The sequence below is a fragment of the Atheta coriaria genome, unplaced genomic scaffold (assembly GCF_025399875.1).
Source record: "Atheta coriaria isolate IRGN ID8LTWV9N9 unplaced genomic scaffold, Caltech_Dcor_3.1 hic_scaffold_10_pilon, whole genome shotgun sequence".
Taxonomy (NCBI): domain Eukaryota; kingdom Metazoa; phylum Arthropoda; class Insecta; order Coleoptera; family Staphylinidae; genus Dalotia; species Dalotia coriaria.
In genome coordinates, this window is record NW_027045452.1 from 6,266,509 (window position 1) to 6,287,287 (window position 20,779).

The 20,779-nt window shown below is 36.7% G+C and overlaps 1 protein-coding gene and 1 long non-coding RNA gene across 2 annotated transcripts; one reads left to right on the forward strand and one right to left on the reverse strand.

The window, feature by feature from the left end:
- Window positions 1-3,080: 3,080 nt before the first annotated feature.
- Window positions 3,081-20,691, forward strand: ChAT (Choline acetyltransferase). Its single transcript, XM_065314853.1, has 3 exons — window positions 3,081-3,163; window positions 14,274-14,471; window positions 16,232-20,691. Exons 2-3 carry the CDS (start codon window positions 14,385-14,387, stop codon window positions 17,927-17,929), a joined length of 1,785 nt encoding a protein of 594 aa, XP_065170925.1. The 5' UTR covers window positions 3,081-3,163; window positions 14,274-14,384; the 3' UTR covers window positions 17,930-20,691.
- On the reverse strand, window positions 12,437-20,605 carry LOC135801385 (uncharacterized). Its single transcript, XR_010550358.1, has 3 exons — window positions 20,475-20,605; window positions 12,891-13,011; window positions 12,437-12,697 (listed from the first exon to the last, which is right to left on the reverse strand). It is a non-coding gene; the product is annotated as an uncharacterized lncRNA (long non-coding RNA).
- Window positions 20,692-20,779: the final 88 nt, after the last annotated feature.

A 20,779-nucleotide genomic window follows, 5' to 3' on the forward strand; every position in this document is an offset into this window, starting at 1 on the left:
ACGCGTCAAATTAATTAAACGAAAGAAAAATGTGTAATTACTTAATTTAATGGCACTTTCTCGCCCTCGTTAAAATTCCTCGCGATGAATCTCCATGCCACCAAGTTAAAACAAGATCGAAGGATAAGCGTATGACGCGTGGTTGTAATTAACTTCTAGCGTTCTAGATTAACGTTAAACTACGTGTTAAATTTTACCGCTTGTAATCGTCTTGTCGGGGTTGATCAGACGTGTGAGGGAGGTGTCAGATTTTAAGGGTGAAAACGTGTAATTCGTACACTTACAAGGCGTCACTTCGAAGCGATGCAACACACTTCACACTTGTGAATCTAAGCCAAAGCATGCAACACGTTGAGAACATGATAGCTTTTAACTGCTGAGAAGGTGTATCAAATTGACAAATAACCATCTAAACAGGTGATATAATTCAAAACCTGTTAAATTTAATTAATTTCCATGGAAATTGCACAGGAAAACATGAGATATTGAAAATAAAAGTGTTTTGTATGTTTGGTTGCATACTTTAACAATAAAATAAATTTTAAACAAGTTTTACGTGCCAAAGGTATATTTTTATCGGGTTTTAAAAAAGGTAATTTTTATTTGGGGATTTTCGATTTACGCACGCTTTTCCGCACGGTTCGTTCGAAGCTTAACAAGGATTTTACAAGCCGACGCTGCTCGATTGCAAGATCAGACAAAGCCGCACGATAAGCCGACGCGACCGTAGCAAACAACCGCCCCCCAACGACACGATCTGCACTTTGCCAAGGGAGCAGTCAAAAACAAAGACAGCGCAAACAAGCAAACTTAAAATAAAGACACACCTGAGTAGATAGCGGTTCTAAAACATTTTTATACAACTTTGTGAACTGATCCCGCAGCTTGCTCACTCATTAATTTATATGCGAAAAGTGTAAGGGGATAAATTAAGGATTCAATTAATTCTGTCTTTTATACCCGCGCTGCGCGTATCGGAAGCCATTAAATATTAAAAAACTAATTAAACACAAACATGCCGTGCATTAATATCAATTTAATACAAGATCCTTTCAATTTCTTGATATTTAACGGTTTAATGTTACATAAATAAAATGTTGTTAAGGGTAAAATGTTTATTGAATGTTTTCTTGTTGAAATTTTCACTTTACCTTAATTTGAATTCGTGTTTCGTGTTTTGTGAAAGTTTCGAATTTCAACTCGCCGGCAATTTCCATTAGGAATTATCAAAAGTTCCTCATTGCGTTCTGCGGTCTTTGGAAACGTGGCTGACGTTTCCGCTTACCTTGCCACAAAAGCGAGGGGAAAGAATTTTCCCTTGAAAGAAAAAGTACACGAAGAAAACGCAAGTTTTCTTTTCGAATTGCGTTTTACGTCGCTGTTTTCATACATTAAGGCGACGTTTTCGTTTATTTTTCATCAAACTTTGACATTGAATTAGATCTCAGACACGTTTCTCCAAACAAGTGAAAAACATTTTTAACTATCTTTTGCCCGCGACTTTGTCCCGGTAGTGTTTAATAAAAATGTAATTCGTTTTACTCACGTGTTCTAGTACTCGTATGTGTCAATTCTATCAATAATATTCGTAATTTTATTTTAAAGAAATTAATTATATAAAGAATTGCTAATAATGCACTTTAGTGCGCCATCTCGGATTCAACTATTTAACTATAACTATGATTGAATCTCAATGACAACTTTTATCTTATAGAAAAAAGCTGTCTTTAAGGTTTTTCCGGCAATTATTCCAATTTTTCTCGCCATAAAAACCGTCCTTGGACTTTAACGAACATTTTAAAAAAGGAATTGGCCAAATTGGACTAGGTATTGTTGTGTTATGCGCTTACCAACATATTTTGCAATTCATTTTTATATTATAGATTTTTACAGGATTTAAATTTATGTTTGGTCCATAAAAGTAGTAGTTCGAGAGGAGCTAATGACGCACGGTCAATTTGGCATCAATTGCCTTTTTGCATTACCTTCCGCCATCCTGCATCTCATGTCCAGGTTCAGTTTACCGCTTCCTGTTTCCTCCCTTTCTATGCTTTGAATGTGCATGTGTGATGCACACAGGAAACTGCCGATAAAGCTATCACAGTAATACTACTACCCAACTACTACCCTATGTGAGTAGGAATTATGGGAAAACGGGAATGGCCATTACCATTACCAAAGCCCTAATGTCTCTTCGCACCATTTAGAAAAAAGTGCAAAGACCAGTTTTATCCTGCAATGCAAAATCGTGACATATCTAGCTAATCTTAGAAGAATATCGAATGAAGTAACAAATGAAAATGAAAACAAAAGTGTAAGCGTGGTTGATTGCTTCGTCAGGTTGTTTTATCGTTTCTCATCCGGTCGTGCAAGATTCATCACGACACCCACACAGGAGGGTGAGCCTTGTATGTCGCTATCTCTCAATCTTGCCACCTTCCAACCATTCTGGCATTCTATTTTTTGTTGCCTTTTCCTACTTCTTTTACGCTTGCCGTGCGCACGTTCAAAATGCTTTATTTCGCACCCTCCCCGAGATGAATGGACGTGGGCAAAAAATCTAATCAACTACGACTTGTATTCCGGCAACCCAACATACAAATAGACAAAAATAATTAATTCAAAAGAAAAGAAAACATAACCAAACTTTGCGTCTACGTATTTCTATTAAGTCGTTATCCTCTATGTCACCACCATTGTCATTTTCTATTTATAGCAATTAAAGCACGTTTGTGTCAGTTCCTGTCTTGTCGCTTGTCTTCCTGAAGTCTAATACCCCTAGTGGTTAGTGCAGCAGCAAAGTTCGGATGATATAAAGTTACCCTCATTGCGGGCGCGCGGCCACGGTGTTAATATAAAGACATTAATAAAGTCCCCGCGCGTTAACAATGCACCACCACCATCAAAACCGGCCAGAAAGGGAGTGCGCAGCAGATGAGGCGATGATTTAATAAAGTTTGCGTTTTGTCCTAATCCAACACACCAACCACTGCGCGCCATCATCACATAGACATAGTGATAAAACTTTTAATTCTCATCAAAACCATGATTTATTGATTTTTTGAAATTTTCAGGATGGCGCGACTCGATTCTTTCGCTGCCGAAAAAATGGCTGGGGTCTACAATATCGGGCGCCAATTCGACGTCGGCTGACAATGCCGAGGTGAGTAAAAATTGATAATTTAACGTTTAAAATTGACAGCGCGGGCGATAATTCGATTATACGATTAATTCAACGGTAATCTATCAAAGATAATTGAATTTTTTAAACCGATTTGAATATTTTATGAGGTTATAATCAATATCTTCTTCAGGTCACTGTACGACTGTTACATAACCTATTTTATTAGCTATACTTTTATATTTTGCGAAAATAAAAATATTTTCAACCAGGTGCTTACGCTGTGTGCACGTAGTCGAGCGCTGCGCGAGCGACACGGCAGGATCAATAAAGGTCGTAACCTGAAATGGCTGAAATTTTGCGCTCCGCACAGCCGTCACACCTACACGCCGTCTCGTCTCGTCGCGCCCTTTTCCACTTTCCACTGGAAGCTGAACACGAGAGCGCACGTACATATAATATATATAGATTCTGCTACACGAAGGTGCTTCGTGTAGCGCACCGCAAATATTACGACATAGTGTGCCAATTGCCCCCGCAGGAAGGAAACGAAGCAAACACGCAATCTATAGATTTGCGAATTTCAGATCAAAACATGAAATGTTCTTAAATATATAAAATGCGCGGGATGTAAGCAGGAACGTGCGAACATGTTTAACCGACGGAAACTTGTACCAGTTATATTCAAGTGTTGCCAAGTTGCAACTTGCAGAACTTACAATTTCGTTACGTATTACGTGACTTAAAAGGAACTACTATTTGTTTTATACTGTATGATCAAATTTTAACGGATAATACTGTCAGTTATTATTGTAGAAGTTTAAAATTAAAAGAACATTATTTCTAGATGGTTTCGAAAAAAACAAAATAAATATGATAAGATAACGTTTAAATATACCCGCAATAACTGCCAGAATGAATAAAAAGAGAAAAAGAAAAAAGAAATTAAACTCATAAAATACTAAGAGAAAAAGCAGGTTAAAGGTTACAAAAAGTATTACGCCCGCATATTGCGCCATTCATTCATTCTGCTCTTCTTTTAATTTTTTGTTTCTCGTGTTCGTGACCAAGATTCACGATTTCAAGATACAGGAATAAAATTTTCGTGTTAAACTCGATTCTAATTTAAATATTTTATTGTAACACCCAGTATTAACTAATCGTAGCTCTTAAAATGACGCTAATTTTATCTCCAGTCCAATTTCTTTATTTTCACTCACTTTTTTAAGTTTTAATATTTTATTTAATTTTTACCAATCTTTAGTTAGCAAATATGAAGTCTTCCCCCGATGAAGTTTTCCGAAGGGTGAATTTGCATTGTATATTAATTAATATAGATGATTATGCACGCGCTCGGTGCGCCGCAGGGCACCGCCGACCAAACGTACAAACGGAAAGCTTTTGGCACGCCGAAAGGGGCAATCGGGGGAGCCGCCATTCTTCACCCTCCATCCGCGGCTGTTATCTCTTCCGGCGCTTTATTATTTTGCAATTTTCAACGTATATTCCGCTTTAATATTCCCTTCCACTACGGGGAACTTTACACCGCGCATTGTGCATTGTGCATTTATGCTTTAGTATCTTCCTGGGTATTATTAGATGCAGAATGCACCGGAAAAATTTTCTTGCGTGAAGTTGCAATAAATATGCATGAAATCCTATTCTTATTATGCAATAATTAAAATTTTTATAATTCAAACAATTGGATTATTGGTTATCTTTGTGCAAGTGTAATTACCATAGTCTATGAAATATTCCACCGGTAAATATGCAAATTTCGAACGTGACGTTAATGTCACTCGGCGTTTCCGATGAATGTGACCACTGTGTGGGCGCAGATATGAATTGTGTGATGTGAGCGTGGAGGGTATTGAAGGGAAGGCTTATGTAGCTTAACAATTCGCTTTACAATAGCGGGGAGGGTTGATTACGTTAGCGAGCCGCAATAGGTACGCAAATTCTATGAAACGAACGATGCAAGGATATATCTAGCAACTAGGACGCATAAAACGTAGGTTGGACGGTTGTTATATTTATGTCCTTTGGCGAATATAGCGTTTGTGCAATATTCTGCGATGCAAATGTGAATAGCTTGTACTCATATTGTAGGAAGTAAATTTGTAACAAATAAAAATAGATGAAAGAGATATTTTTGGATCAAATCCTCTTGGTATAAAAAATTCGGTAAATTGTTGTAGAATAGTAAAATTTTAAATAAAACTTAAGTAAAATTTGCACCGTAGGCAAATGCGCCGGCGCAAGCTCCAGCCTGTGACTATAGCACGTGACTAAAGTACTTTAGTCACGGTTTTAGCCATCCGGATTTAAAATACCACTTCTTGTGTATCAAAACCATGAAAAAAAGCTCCAATTTAAATAAAGAAGCAAAAAATAAATTAATTATAATTTTACCTTTCATACAGCTTATTACAAACAATAAATACTATAAAAAATCACTCAAAAAACAGGAAATTTTAATTTAAAAATAAAAAAAATTGTTTAATTTGCCAGTCTAAATATCAATTTTTAATAGTACCTATTAACTAAACATGAATAAATAATATTCCCATTGTGCATTAGTAAAATGTCAACATAAACATCAACATGCGCACCTCAACACAAGATGATTATCGCCACGCGCAACGCAAAAAGATAAAATGACGCATCGAAGCGAGTAATCGCTTGCCGATGGCGGTTCGCATATCTCTCGCATCGCCTCCAGCAATATCATTACGTCCCGGTGGCCCCGGTTATAACACATCACACCACAACCCTGCACATACTACGAGTACTGCTACTCCCGCATCACAATGCTTTGCAACGCGTGAAACGCACGAGGGCGATGAAAGATAAATGATATTCGCGTCGACTGCGTGCACTCCGAACACGTGTTTTACTGTATCAAGATTCCGCTTGCAATACAAAATCGCATTCGTATTTCCATCCGATGTAAAACGAAAGAAATATGTACAGAAATGTGTGAAATGCAAAAAGACATAAAACAAAGTTACGACAATGGATACACCTAAACCTAGGGCGTAAAATGTTATAGGTATACGTGGAGCGATGTAAAACATCAAAACCAGGACATGTTTTATGAGGAATTATTGTTAACGAAAATTTGTGTTAAATCCGCGCTGGCATCATTTATCTTTATCAACTTATCAACATATCGTCGTTCGCGACAATAAATCATTCGTAAATACAGCGATTTCGTCAATTTTCAAACTGTCACACGTTAATTCTTCACGTATTTCAATTTTTTATTAAAAAAGTAGATCTTGTAAGATTACTCACCGGGATAATGGGATTTTATAGTTGACACTGCAAACTGCAACGAGCTGGTGCCATAACATCACAATTTCTAGTTTGTGCACGTATCACTGCACTCACGCGTCAACAACTTTCAACTGAACTGAACGCTGAACGTTGAGTGTTAAACATTGGACGTTATCTTACAACCGGTCTGTGTGAAAATGTCCGCAATCAACAATACATCAAAAACATACCCACGCACAAACAAAATTACATGTATAAATAGTTGTCTACAGTTAAAAATCTTCTATTTTAAACTAAATAACATAAAATATTGATTATAAAAAGTGAAATGACCCCTAAAGTTACAAGAGACTTTCACCCTGCAGGAAGTAACCAATTAGCAACGCAATTAAGCAATTTTCCACTTGAACCCCAGCTCTCCCTGAACGCATAACCAACGTTTCTTTTCTTTGCGCAATTAAAACGTCATTAAAACTTATTTTTCCCGCGTCTGAATATTAAACTCACGCTTGCATAAAGTTAGGCTCCGATTTCCAGCATTCGATGAATTTCTCATGCTGCACCAAACTTAAATTACGAACGATAATTACACGCGTGCAGCTACGCAGAAATACGAAACACGAAATTCGAAACCAGCCAGCCGGGTTTCGGTTTGGCGTCAGGTCCTGGGGGCCACGACTTGCAGCGACAGGATTCGATTATCCCGGTCGATTATACCTGCGCCGCGGGATATTTTCCGTTCTGCCCCCATGGCCGATGGCGTGGTGTGCACAAAGCAAAACTTTGCCAGCACTGCCAGCGCAACGCTGCGTTTCCAATTTGACGCTTGTTTATGCAATTTGCAATTCTCTTTCGTTTCTTTTCACAGCAAACGCTGTCGCAGGGGCGATGCCTGCGTTTGATGTGAATGCAAGTATTGTTTCTTGGTTTTCATCATCATCGTGTTACGTTTTTGTTGTGTTTTTGTATAGATGGCGCCGCAGGTTATAAAAAAAATTGTTTTTGTATTATTATTTTATTATATTCGTAGGTTTATTTATGTTTTCTTGTGTTTTAGACAGTTGTATTTATATAATCGTTTGTTTTATTCAAGTTCAGTTTATAAAGACTTAAGTAAAATAAAAAATAACATTTTGAGGTTATAATATGAAGCGTTATGGCAACCAACGCCTTCTGTATTATTCAGTAGTCGTCTGAAAAGGCGGAAAAGGTGTTTTAATTAGTAATGAGCGCATTGTTTATTTAAGTGCGTTCCCAGTTTATTTGTATTAGTTCGGGAGAGAGCTAAGCCGCGGGCTTTTCACTCGCTGCTCCCTTTCAGTGCTTGTTCGGATGCAACCCTCGATAGCACCGTTGTTTACTTTGCAAACCGAGTGAAACAAAAACTATACTTTTTAAATATACTTAATAATTTACTAGTTCTTTCCGAATGAGACATAAAAATAGTCATAATAAATTCATTTCTATTTTTGAATGATGAATGAAAACATGTTGTTTGTTTGAATGAAATTTACTTCCTCGTGCGTGTTGGGTGGTGCGTTTGCTTCATTCATTTTTAATTATCAAATTGATTTTTCTGTCCCCTCTTTCACATGCTGGTTTTTCTTTCAGTTGAATGTCACCTTTCACATTTTATATCTTCACTGCCTTGACTGGTCAACAAAAATGTTTCGTCAAAAAAAACACAAGCAAATATTTGATTTTTTATGCATGATTTTTGTGAGTGTTTGCACGAAAGCACTCCGACTAATTGCTATTATTTATTTATGTGAATTTACTCGTATCGATTTGTTGTTCTGCGGCTTTTGATCCGAGCTCCGGCGTCTTGCGAATGTTGAATGCGAGAATTCACAACAAAGCTCACCGCAAACTTAGATAAAGCCTTTAATAAACATACAAACATTCAAAGCATTTGTCGAAAGCACCATGTAAACAATTATCATTAATAGAATTAATCTTGTGAATGAAATACAAAGCAAAATAAATTAATACAATCAATGTGATGTATATGATCCAAAATGTCATTTTGAATTGAAGCACATAACGCACATAACCTTGTAAACTACTTATTCTAGTTCTGTGCACAAAAATAATTTTTTCACTTTCCGAGTAATCTTTTGACATTTTTTCAATGTGCATGAAAAGAAGTAGAAAAGTTTGCACGGTTTGCACTTCTCAAAGTCAAGTGCATCCTTCAAAGCTCCTCAGAATCTCCTCATCCTCAACATTCGCACACACTTTTGAAATTCAATTCACCGCGTTTAAAAAATTTCGAAATCCAACTTTCATATGCCTAGGGGAATAGCAAGTCTCAAAATATATATGAATTTCTGGATGCAAAGTTGCGAGGATCATCTGATGATATTCTAACGATGTTAGCGTCACATGACGTCCTCGATGCGTTTCCCACCGTAATAGAATAATGCGTCAGTGCGTGCAAAAGTATGCATTACCATTTTTATCACATCATTATTAAATACAGAGTGTTGCTAAAAAACAAAAAAAAAACATTTTTCTTAATTTATCATTATTAAAACTATAAATTTAACTTTACACCATAAAGTTTTAAAAGTTTTCAGGGTAGGGACTTCCTTTAAAGCATGAATCATATACCTAACACCTTATATTCAACTTTAATGTACACTTACACTCACACCTCCTGAAAGATGCCCAAATAAACTTTGCGGAGGGAAAGTCGACGTCGGCAAACATGAAAATACAACGCCAGCTAAGCATTATTCCCTCCCAAGCACAAGATCTTTGGTGGAACCACCGTGTAAATATAAAAGTTGAATAAGGATAGTGATATAGAATGACGGAGATGGTAGTAAAGGCGCCAGGATAATGTAACACCTGCTCTACGACCGCTTCGTTCTCACATATTCCTCGCTTGGGTTACTTGGGTAACTCGTGCACGAGCACTGGGCACACGGGGGTGTTTACCAACTCTAGATGTACAGTGGTAAATACTATCATAACATGGTGCGGGTATTGGCTAACTTGGGATGTTTACAGACATGTATAGACATGGTTTTCCAAAATTTTCAGAATCTATGTACAACATAATAATAAATCGGAAAATCTGTTGAAAAGCGCATAACTCAACAACGCTTACACCAATGTGGCCAATTCTTCATTTAAAATATTTGTTAAAGTCCAAGGATGGTTTTTACGTCGAGAAAAATTCGGATAGTTGCCGGGAAAACCCTAAGAACAGCCCTTTTCTATAAGATACAAGAGATTCAATCATAGTTATAGTTAAATAGTTGAATCCGAGATGGCGCGCTGAAGTGCATTATTAGCAATTCTTTATATAATTAATTTCTTAAAAATAAATTTGCGATTCTTATTGATGGAATTGTCTCATACGAGTCCTATGTTTGGAACCAGAGAGTAAAAACGAGTTACATTTCAATTAAACACTACCGGGACAAAATCGCGGGCCAAAGCTAGTTTAGAATAAAATTAGACGTTTTACATTTGATACTAAAATATTTTTAGCACACAATTAGCTGAATTCTATATTTACCTACTAATGTAGATTATTTCTGACATTTTTGCGACGTTGCCATATTGTATTTTGCAGCCACAATACCGATACTGTCGTCCTGCACCTTGAAACGTAATGGTGTAGAGTGTAGATGAATAAATGCGCACAGTGATATAGATATAGCAAACACAGAAATGCCATCTGCATATTTGATGTCCCATGGGGTTTTTCCCTCTCGCCCTTCTTCCTGTCGCCCCGGCGACGTCGACGTCGACCGTGAAGTGACATTTTCCTCCCGTCGCATACCTTATAACTTATTCCAGCATTATCCATCCAGTAACCTTCAGGTTATTTTAAGACAAAGCAAAAATCTCGATTTTAAAATAAATATTCGCCTGCTGATATTGTAGGTTGTTCTAGAAAGTAAGTAAAAATATTATTTGTATAATATAAAGATAGTTTTGATAGGTTTGGATAAGTAGAAGTATAACCGTGAATGATTGCCTTCTGGGGAGTAATAAAACTTGCAATTCTCTGCAGCACACCGCAACAGAGGGTACTTTCATCTCTTTCTATGAAATGACACACACGTATCCGATAATATCCAATAAGATATTATGGCTGAACGTCTGGCGTGCACACGACGCATAAAGCTCAACGCGAAGCCGGGATAGGGATCAATTTATAAGCTGCAAGTCTAAAAGTCACTCAGTGACGAGATCTAAATAGGAAACCGATCAAATGCATTTCATTCAGATGTAATCTCTAAAAGGACTACTTTTGTATGCAAAAGTAATAGGTAAATGGCTAAACTTATAAGATTCACTAACAGAGGGCGCTCGGCAAACATAAAATTATAACCTAACTTGTAATTTTTAGTTTTTACCTAGAATTTTACTAAATTTAGGTATTTAACTTAATTGGATGATTGTAATCTTCACTAAAGTGTGTGTAATTTCCTTTCTGGGAAGTTAGAAGTTGCGTTTTTCTTTAAAATTCGATTAACCTTGCCGCACGCTGCAATTAAAGCGAATATAAATCCATCGTGGAATTTGCATGTGAGTTCGAAGTTCGTTATACCTTCGTGCATGACAAAGCAAAGGGCAGCGAGCGTTCGACGGTGTCGAGGGTCCTCGATAATTTCTCCTCGGCTGCACGCCCTGCACCCTTGCTGGCACGCACTGCAGTGCGTGGCGCCGGGAAAAACGCCACGTGTCCTTGTTACCGTAGCGCAACCACCCGTTCGATGATTGCCCAACGAAACGTAGTTAAAACACGCCCGAGTACATTTCGAAAAATTCCATCTGGATATATATTTATGTGAATAATTTCAAATTGACTAACGAGTTGAGCTTGTTTGATATGTGTAATTTGCCAATCAATTCTGTATTTTGGTCTGAAATAATTAAATTAATTAGTTTTACACGGAATTATGAGTAATAGAAGTGATAAAAGAGAAAAAGACTTTAAAAAGACTTTTATACTATACTTTAATGAACAAAAACATTGAAAAAGTTGGTTTTACTTACGATTTGTTGAACAAAAACAAGCAAAATTGATAGAAAAGCCTCCCTTTAAGTATTTTTGACTACAACCCTTTAATCTTTAAAATTATTGGAAATTCATGCAAATTCTTTAGATATTCACTTAATTTTCAGGTTAATAGTTACGGTCATCACTCATTTTACTATAGGCAACCAACATTGACAAGTAATAAATATGCATATTTTCAAAACAACAAAAAAAATTGTAAGAAACCCCACTGGTCTACCTCTACTTCTATATGATGATATATTTATTAACTTCGTTGGTAGTTTCCCATCCACCTGACCCCAATCAAAAACAACCCCACGCTGCTCGCTTCTTGCGCCCTGCTCGACCCTCTTTGCTTTATTATACTTTTTTATGTTCAGAACTGTCGTGCGGTGCTCTGTGTGTGTTCATTCTAAACCACCACCGCGCTTGCTTTGTCTTGCCTGTTGTTTTCTTTCCCCGTGGCTTTCACGTACACACCTCGCGTTCGTCTTCGTTTCCTGCTTAAAGTTTTCCTTGGTGGCGCTGACGTCGCTTCCTCTTTACGCGCGTGCATACAAACACTTAATGCACACTTTGATACACTTCGTGCCCACTTGGATTATCGACCAAGCAAGCCTCGCCACCGACTGCTTTCTATGCGTTTCTATTTTCCTAGTCCGTGGGGAGTACCTAGGAAGTATAATGATGGAACGTCTTGTATGAACGCTAACGACATTACTAACACACCTGAATTTAGAAAAAAAAATCAAGAATGGAGTTTTTTGTGTGAATAACTCATTCTTACTAACTCGCATTAACATTTTTGTGATAACGTCAGAATTTTTGCTCGTTAGTTGATTTCAAGTCTTTTTCTGCCGTTTAGTTTAAATTCGTTTAGTTATATTTATCATGACATAAATTGAAAATATCAATTAGGAAAATTTATAGTAGGCAACCAAGTATACACTAAAACTAATTGTTGGTTGCCTATAGTCATTAAATATATGCAACTTTAAATACATTGTGTATATTTCATTTCTGCATTAATGTCTCAACTTTTAATATCATTATAAACAAGTTTAGAATAATATCGCAAAGGATATTATTATTATATTGCAAGCTTTCAAGTAAAGTGCACGACACAAGACACACTTTGACGTACGTACATATTTAACCAAAGTTGATGATAATATGCACGCGTGTACACGCTCACGTGAACACGTGAACACTTACAATGATAAGGAAAAGTGGATGCACGCGACATACGACGACGTCAAAGGGTGCACTCGAACCTTCAGCATAACAATTCATTAAAAATATGATATTATACCCTCTAAAATGAAAACTTTTAAAGTTATATCGTCAATTTAAACAATATAGAACTTTAAGAAATTGATTTTGTTTTTGTTGAACATGGAACGTGCTCGAGTACTGATTTGGCAGTAACGACGTTAATGTTTGTAAGCGTGTAAAATAAATACATACATAATTCCGTTTGATTTGCTGCGTTGCCATGCGCTTCAATTGAAGTCGGCCATTACGGATGGAAATTAAATTCGAAGCTGGAGTGAAAACGACTGCTTGAAAACACTCAAATTAACATCCGCTGCAAATATTCATAAATAAATAGAAAATATACAACGGGAAGTTATGAAATGCAATGTACAAAGTGAAATTTCAAATCACAAATCGCAACAAACATCAAACACATCCATTAACAAACACATCCTACATGAAAAACATAACACCCTAAAATATGTTATGATTTTATGGTTTGTTATTGTTAAAAGCTGAAATTTGATTAAGACCTGGCTTTTGAACTTTAGTGTTGGTGTAAACATATTTAAAACATTGCTTTTTGTCCACATTATATATCATACATTAATGTTAATGTCTCATTTGCGAAAAAGTTGAATGAGTTTCAGTTATTTTTAGCTTCTGTCGCGTGAGTACACTCCATTATATTTTTATTTCTCGTTGTGTAAAAATAAATACATGCAAAAATCATTATTACATTTATTATATGCAACCAATAATACTTCTCACATAACTTCCAGCTTAATGTATGTATAGTTAGTTGCCTATAGATAACAAAATTTTCTTTAGGCTTGCCCAGTTAACATCCCTTAATAGTTTCACCCCAGTTAAATAACTTTGTTATATTTTCCTTTGTCGTTAACTTTTACTCAACCCATTATCTCATTTCCCCTGAAAACCACACCTTACTAAAATGACTAAAATTATACACTATGTTTAGTATTTTCCTCATTTCTAACCTAAACTTTCAACTATGTATAAGAATGTCTTGTCAAGGTAATGTTTAGTTAGGTTTAAACTGATCCCCAAACGGTATAGCGATGAATATTAAAGGGGCGCGTAGTAAAGCAATGAATGTCTACACGAGTGCACTGCAAACCAAACCAAAGCGAATGCGTGCATAGGAATACACAGCCGAAAGCGTCGAGGGTAGAGGTACAAGAGTATTCGTAGCGTGATGATAAAGAGCGCATGGGAGAAGAGACGAGAAGAGCAAACCTCTCCAATTAGTCCGAGTTTGCTTAACGCATTTAGCGTGCGATAACAAAGCGGCGCGGACGCGGGGGCGCGCGCCCTCTACGCGCATCTAATCCATTTTGTATACAACTCGCTGCAAACACGCGTCGGCCGCGCCTGAAGTGAGCAAATCCGTACGCAACCGAAACATATTTAATATGATTTAGTGATTTACACGAAATTCACATGATATTTTATTACCCATCAAAGAGAAACAAGAAATTTGTGTCAGAAAAATCTTAAAAAACCGTAATTTTCTCAAAAAACTCAAAAATACATGAAAAAATTATTGAAACATGTAATTTTTTATTGCAGACCGTCTCACTCCCAAAACTACCAGTCCCGGACTTACAACAAACACTCGAAAAATACGAAAAAACTTTACAACCCCTGCTAGATGAAGACGGTAAGCAGAGGGTGCGGGCAATGGTCGCGCGATTCGGTGGCGAGGGTGGTCTGGGTCGTCGGCTGCAACTCTACCTGCTGGCTCGTCAAGAGAAACTCGACAACTGGGTAAGATGCATGCAATCACAAAAAACCTAATTTTTACCCCCTCCACTCCACTCTATATCCAATTTCATGAAGGAAAGCAACTGCTATAAATGTAAACATTAAACTTATAACAGCCAATCAAATATTTCGACTTGCTTGAGCATATCATTTATGCATGCAAATGTAAATAATTAATGATTCAGACTTGGAAATTACTTTTGCTTAACGCTTTGAACACATTGTATATAATTACGATATGTGCGTCACGTTGGATGTGCACGCAAAGCAATTCGCCCTGTTACCGACTGATTGCAATCCGTGTGCGTCTCGCGCCCCCATCCGTTTCGATGCCCACACCCCCGCAAAACGACAGAAGCAGCGGGAACGGCAACAGTCACTGCCACCGGCAGACGATCGGAACGCTGATCTTGTTAAGGACTGGTTCGCGCACGGCGTTAACAAAATTGTTTGATCGTTCGATTTACAACCGTCTCCCTCTTACTTCCCTGCTGATATCGTAAATATTTTTAAATTTAGGGCACGTTTCATCTGATTCTTGATTTCTTCGTTTTATTTTGATGCTTCTATTAAAACTTTTGTAGAGAGAGAAAAAATACTAAAATAAAAATAGAGCATTTGTTAAACAAACGTCGCCCTCGGGGGCGCTTGCCGGGAAGGCAGAGGTTGCAAACGCAAAAATGGATAACCTCACGGGAATTCCCAACTGACGACCCCTTTTTTGTAACCCTACGGCATATATTCTAGGCTTGTGTGTGTTGGTTAGTGTTTCGATCGTTGGAGGCACGTTCACCTTCAGTTTTTCATTCATGATAAAAAAGGAAAAAGTAAAATTTCCTATTTAATTTTTCTTTTGAGTTTTTGATGCAACAGAAGCAAATTCACCAAGAAAGAGGGTGCGTAAAGTTTAGCACCGCGCTGCCAATCCCCGTGGGGAGATTAAAAATTATAATTGGATTGCGTTTGATTGTTTGCGCAAACAGAACCTGCCGAAACGGCATTCACCGTTCCAGAAGTGTACACTTCAACCCCTTCGGCAATGTTTACTCTTATACACTCTGTTTGTACACTAGTTATAAATAAAACGCAACAAAAATGTATAACAAGTTGCATACTTTGCATAAAACAACGCCACCTACCAACAAAACGACAAAAAACTCGAAAAACAATAAAGTTAGAAGGGTACTCTATACGTTTGCTATAAAATTAAAGTTAAATTGAATGAACGGTATGAATTCCGCGTACGTAACGAGAGTTTTGCGAAAGTTGCGCGAGGAAATTAAATTTTCCGCTCGGTGGAAAATCCATATCGGCAGTCCCGCTGGGAAGACAAACGCAGTGGCGGCGGGTCGCGGGCGTGCCGACGCTCCCAATCAGGAAAAACCGATGCCGACGACGCAGCGTACCCGCCCGTTCGTTTCCATTTCCATTTTCGGCGACGGCGGCGGCGGTGGCGGTGGCGTTTCCATTTTCTCCGCGGCAACGCAACGCCTACCCATCGGCCGACCGACCAAACAATGCGATTTCTGCATGAATGCACCATATTTATCCTGCTTTCCATTCGCAAGCACAACAATCACTTTTCTAACCCAACTAATTTACAATGTGATTAATTAAATAATTATTCAGCACAGCACAATTATTAACATTTAATTATTAATATTTAATCCACAATGGACGCACCGCACCGTAAGCACCACGACCAAATGCAATGCACTCGTAACACAACAGATATTTACACATAAATCCAACAAAATTTCCAGGCTGTGAACTACTGGCTGGATGACATGTACCTCAAGAACGACCTTGCCCTACCGGTGAATTCCAATCCTGGTATGGTGTTTCCGCCACGTCGGTTTACCACCATTTTGGATGTGGCGCGTTTTACTGCGCGGATGATCGACGCGGCTGTTACACACAAGGCTATGTTAGACCGACGTGAATTACCGATAGAAAGGGCAACATCCAGGGAACCAGGTCAACCACTTTGTATGGCCCAATACTACCGCCTACTTGGTTCCTGTCGTTTACCAGGAAAAGACCGCGATAGTCAACATGTAGCTCCGCAACCCTCTCAAAGTGGAGGTGGGGAGTTACCCACTGAGCACGTGGTTGTAGCCTGTCGTAGTCAACTCTACTGCGTACCAGTACAAGCCCCCGATCGGGGTCGTCTGAATGAAGACGAAATCTGTGCCCAGTTGTTGCATATTCTCGATGATGCACCTTGTCTAGCCAGTCCGCCACCGGTGGGATTACTTACTGGTATCCAACGTAATAAATGGGCTGAAGCAAGGGAGACTCTATGCAGGGATGACCGAAATAGACATAACCTTGAACTAATCGCACGTAGTTTATTGGTTATCTGCTTGGATGAACCACTACCGACTTCTTTCAACTGTCGATTACAGAAAGGTGGAAAAGGTCACAATACAGGAGGTAGAGATGAGACTAACCTAGCTCTACAGATGATTCATGGTGGAGGGTCAAGTTATAACAGTTCAAATCGTTGGTTTGATAAAACTATACAACTGGTCATCAGTGGTGATGGTGCCTGCGGACTTTGCTATGAGCATTCATCAGCTGAAGGTATTGCTGTCATTCAACTAGTTGAAAAACTCTACAAACACGCTGAGGAAGGTCAAACTAATGAACCACCAGCGCCATCTTCACATCTGCCACCTCCTGAACGTCTAGAATGGAACCTCGAAGCAGACGACCACCGCAGAATTGAAGAAGCCGCTAATTTCTTGGATAACCTCGTCAAAGATCTCGATTATCAAGTGTTTCGTTTTATAGGTTATGGTAAGGATTTTATTAAATCCTGTAAGGTAAGTCCGGATGTCTATATACAACTCGCCTTACAACTGGCATACTACCGACTCTATGGAAAACTGACAGCTACCTATGAGAGCGCATCAACACGCCGGTTCAAACATGGAAGGGTTGATTGTATCAGATCAGCTAGTCCGGAAGCTTTAGCTTGGTGTCAAGCAATGGCCCTACCCAAAGAAGACGAGAAAAAAGTCACCTTTCACCTGGTAAGCGATGAAATCAAACTGAATCTATGGAATGAAGCAGTCAAGCAGCAAACAAAGGAAATGATTGATAATATTCTCGGGCAAGGAATTGATATACACTTGTTAGGGTTACGTGAAGCTGCTAAGGAGACCTCACCAACAGCAAGTCATCCATTACCGGAGATATTCACGGATGAAAGTTATCGTCTTGCTAACAAGTTCCTGTTGAGTACTAGTCAAGTGGCGACATCTGATGATACGTTTATGGGTTATGGTCCAGTTGAACCGGAAGGTTATGGCGCGTCTTATAACCCTAAAGGTAGTCATATCATTTTTTGTCTGTCGGCTTTCTGGAGTTCAGAGAGTACAAGTAGCTCAAGATTTGCGCAATCTCTGGAGGAGAGTTTAAATGGTATGAAAGAACTACTATCACGACCGCAGTAAATTATTTACACTGAGAAACAAAGATGAAAAATTATTTACACTGCTTTTACTATTTACAGAAATATTTATTGAGCAAAGCTATTTTAGAATGGTGAAATATACCAAGATGCTATGCTATATTTGTTGAAACTATAAAGTTTATCTAATATTATTATTGATACACTGTGTATAATCTATGTAGTCACTGTAGGCAACCAACAGTACTTTAATAAGCCATATACATAAATTATACACAGTAAAATATAACTTTCTGATGATAATTTGTGATTACCAAGAAATTAAAATTGATATTTGTTGAAACTTCAAAGTTTATCAACTAAAAACACATATTTTTCGCCACTGTGAACAAAAGTAGCTCAAATTATTCGAATTTAGCTGTTATTTGTTCTATATTTACTATATTAAAAATGTATTGTTCACAGTGCGTATATAACTATATCTATATCTAACTATCTGAAAATAATTTATATTCGAGATATTTTCGCATTTCGAGCGTCGTTTCTAGTCACTCCAACGAAGAAACCAAACATATCAAAAACATATCACTAGTTAGTAAGTATCTAAGCACTAAACTAAAATTATATTATATTTAATTGATTGATTAGTACGTAAGTGATATATATTAACATATCATAAGGACATATCAACGTTTAAATGTTCAAAAGTGAAGAAAAAAACTAAGAAACGGATACATATCATTATCAAATAAAAACAAGTAGTTTATAACGGAATATTAATGCATAATTAACGAAAATGCTAACATTTAAGCATATCTATAGTAAACTACGACTGAAATATAAAGCTGAAACTTAAATCCTTGATATATACACGATTTATATAGTTTTTTTAAATAGAAATTAATAGAAATATTATCAAATTTATTTTATTAGTATATATTTATGAGATTTTTTAGTTTATTGTTGATATTTTTAATAGTTTAGTAAAATATAGTAAATTTATCAATTTGTTGATTAGTTTTAATAATATACTTTGCATCACTTAAAAAATATCACGATAAGAATTGTTAACAATGCATAGTTAACGATAAATGATATGATACTTAAATTACCAGTATATCATAGCTGTATAAACAATAAGATGTATAAAAATATGAATTGTGTGCAGAACTAGAGCAGTTGCAGTCACGTGACTGTTTCAGCAGTACTATAATTTTCGTAGAGAGAATTTTAATTGATTTGTAGACGATTAGAACCTATACTAATAGAGTAATAGACTTAACTCAACGCCCAGCAACAAACATATCAAACACATATCGGTATCACTTTATTGATACATTGTTAAATGTATAAGAATTTAAGAAATTGAAGATTTATTGTTATTAATGTGCTTGGAAAGTGTGTAAAATATGCGTAAATATTTGTTTTATATTATAAATGTATTTTTTACTTGAATTATTACCTGTAAGAATGTTTTCATGTAATAATGTGTAACTATGTAACCGAAACATGAAACGAAAAAAAAAACACAAGCCACGAAACGCAATCCAGCGAGCGGCATTCGCTACAACTGTCAATCTAGTTAATGAATGAACAAAAAATTATATTACACATATCAATCATATCATATCAATACACTTATGGATATAATATAAACATATTCGGTGAAATACTAAGTTAATTAAAATCTAGACCATATGATACGATAACATGGACAACTTACGAACTGCCTTTTCGATTAGACATCGTTGATTGATGATTTTATTCACAGTCGAGTGTTTTTTCTGCATTATTTATGAAAAATCGATTTTATCATTATAGTTGCTTGAATAAATTAACAGATGGCGTTCGATACCAGTGTTGATGGTTGCATAATTTATACAGTAGGTATTTAGGTTAGAATTTTTGATTTTTGTGATCTACAAAAAGATATTGATTTAAAATAGGTGTAATTTATGTATTTTCAGTTGTTTTGTGATAGATTAGGACGTAGATGTACATATAGATGAAAATGTTTTCATAGAAGAGTCGTGTATTAGCAATATGATAGAATTTATTCATTGTGAAGTATTACGTATATTTATATAGCCATTTACGAGCAAAGAACGATAGAAATGTTTCTAATAGACGTAAAAATTCATTCTTATTACTTAATACTAAAATATTCCTCTTTTGGTTCGGTTACTTTTTGTTTCGAAGCGTAAATATAGATAAAAATGTTCACTGTTAAATATATAAGCCCGCACAGTATAACTTGTCCACATAAAACAAATATCAATTATGGATTAATGTACATTAACGTGTAAAAACACGCACGTCAAAGTTGTAATGAAACTTGTAATGATAGAAATGAAAACCAAGCGATATTCTACGACCTATGTTTTTCATGAGCGTGCATCGCATCAACATCATCGCTCATCGCTGTATGTACTTCATAATAACATAAGATATTATTGCATTATAAACATACACAATACACAAACACACACAAAACACACGAGCGCAACTAAATTAAGTTAGTTTCTTAGGCATTAACTACGTAAAATGTAAGAAGAAACTTGTAGGTGTTTAGTGTACGATGTACTTACTCAGAAACACTTCAATGATGTACGAAATTATTAAAACAAATGTAGAACTGTTGTTAAATGTGTGATATTTCTTTTATATGCTTATTTGTCACGATTGAACACACTTCTTAGTCGATGCGAGCGCGTAGAGCAAGATTTGTTTACTGTAGTCTGTTTTGTTGAGTACATTGTGTTCGAGATAAAGAAACTAGTAAAAAATAAAGCATAACAATAACAATTTTGGATGTGCTGTGCGGCATTTATTTATTCCTCGAAATTCTTCATTTTCGACAACGCTGCGCCATCTAAATATTTTAATACGAACT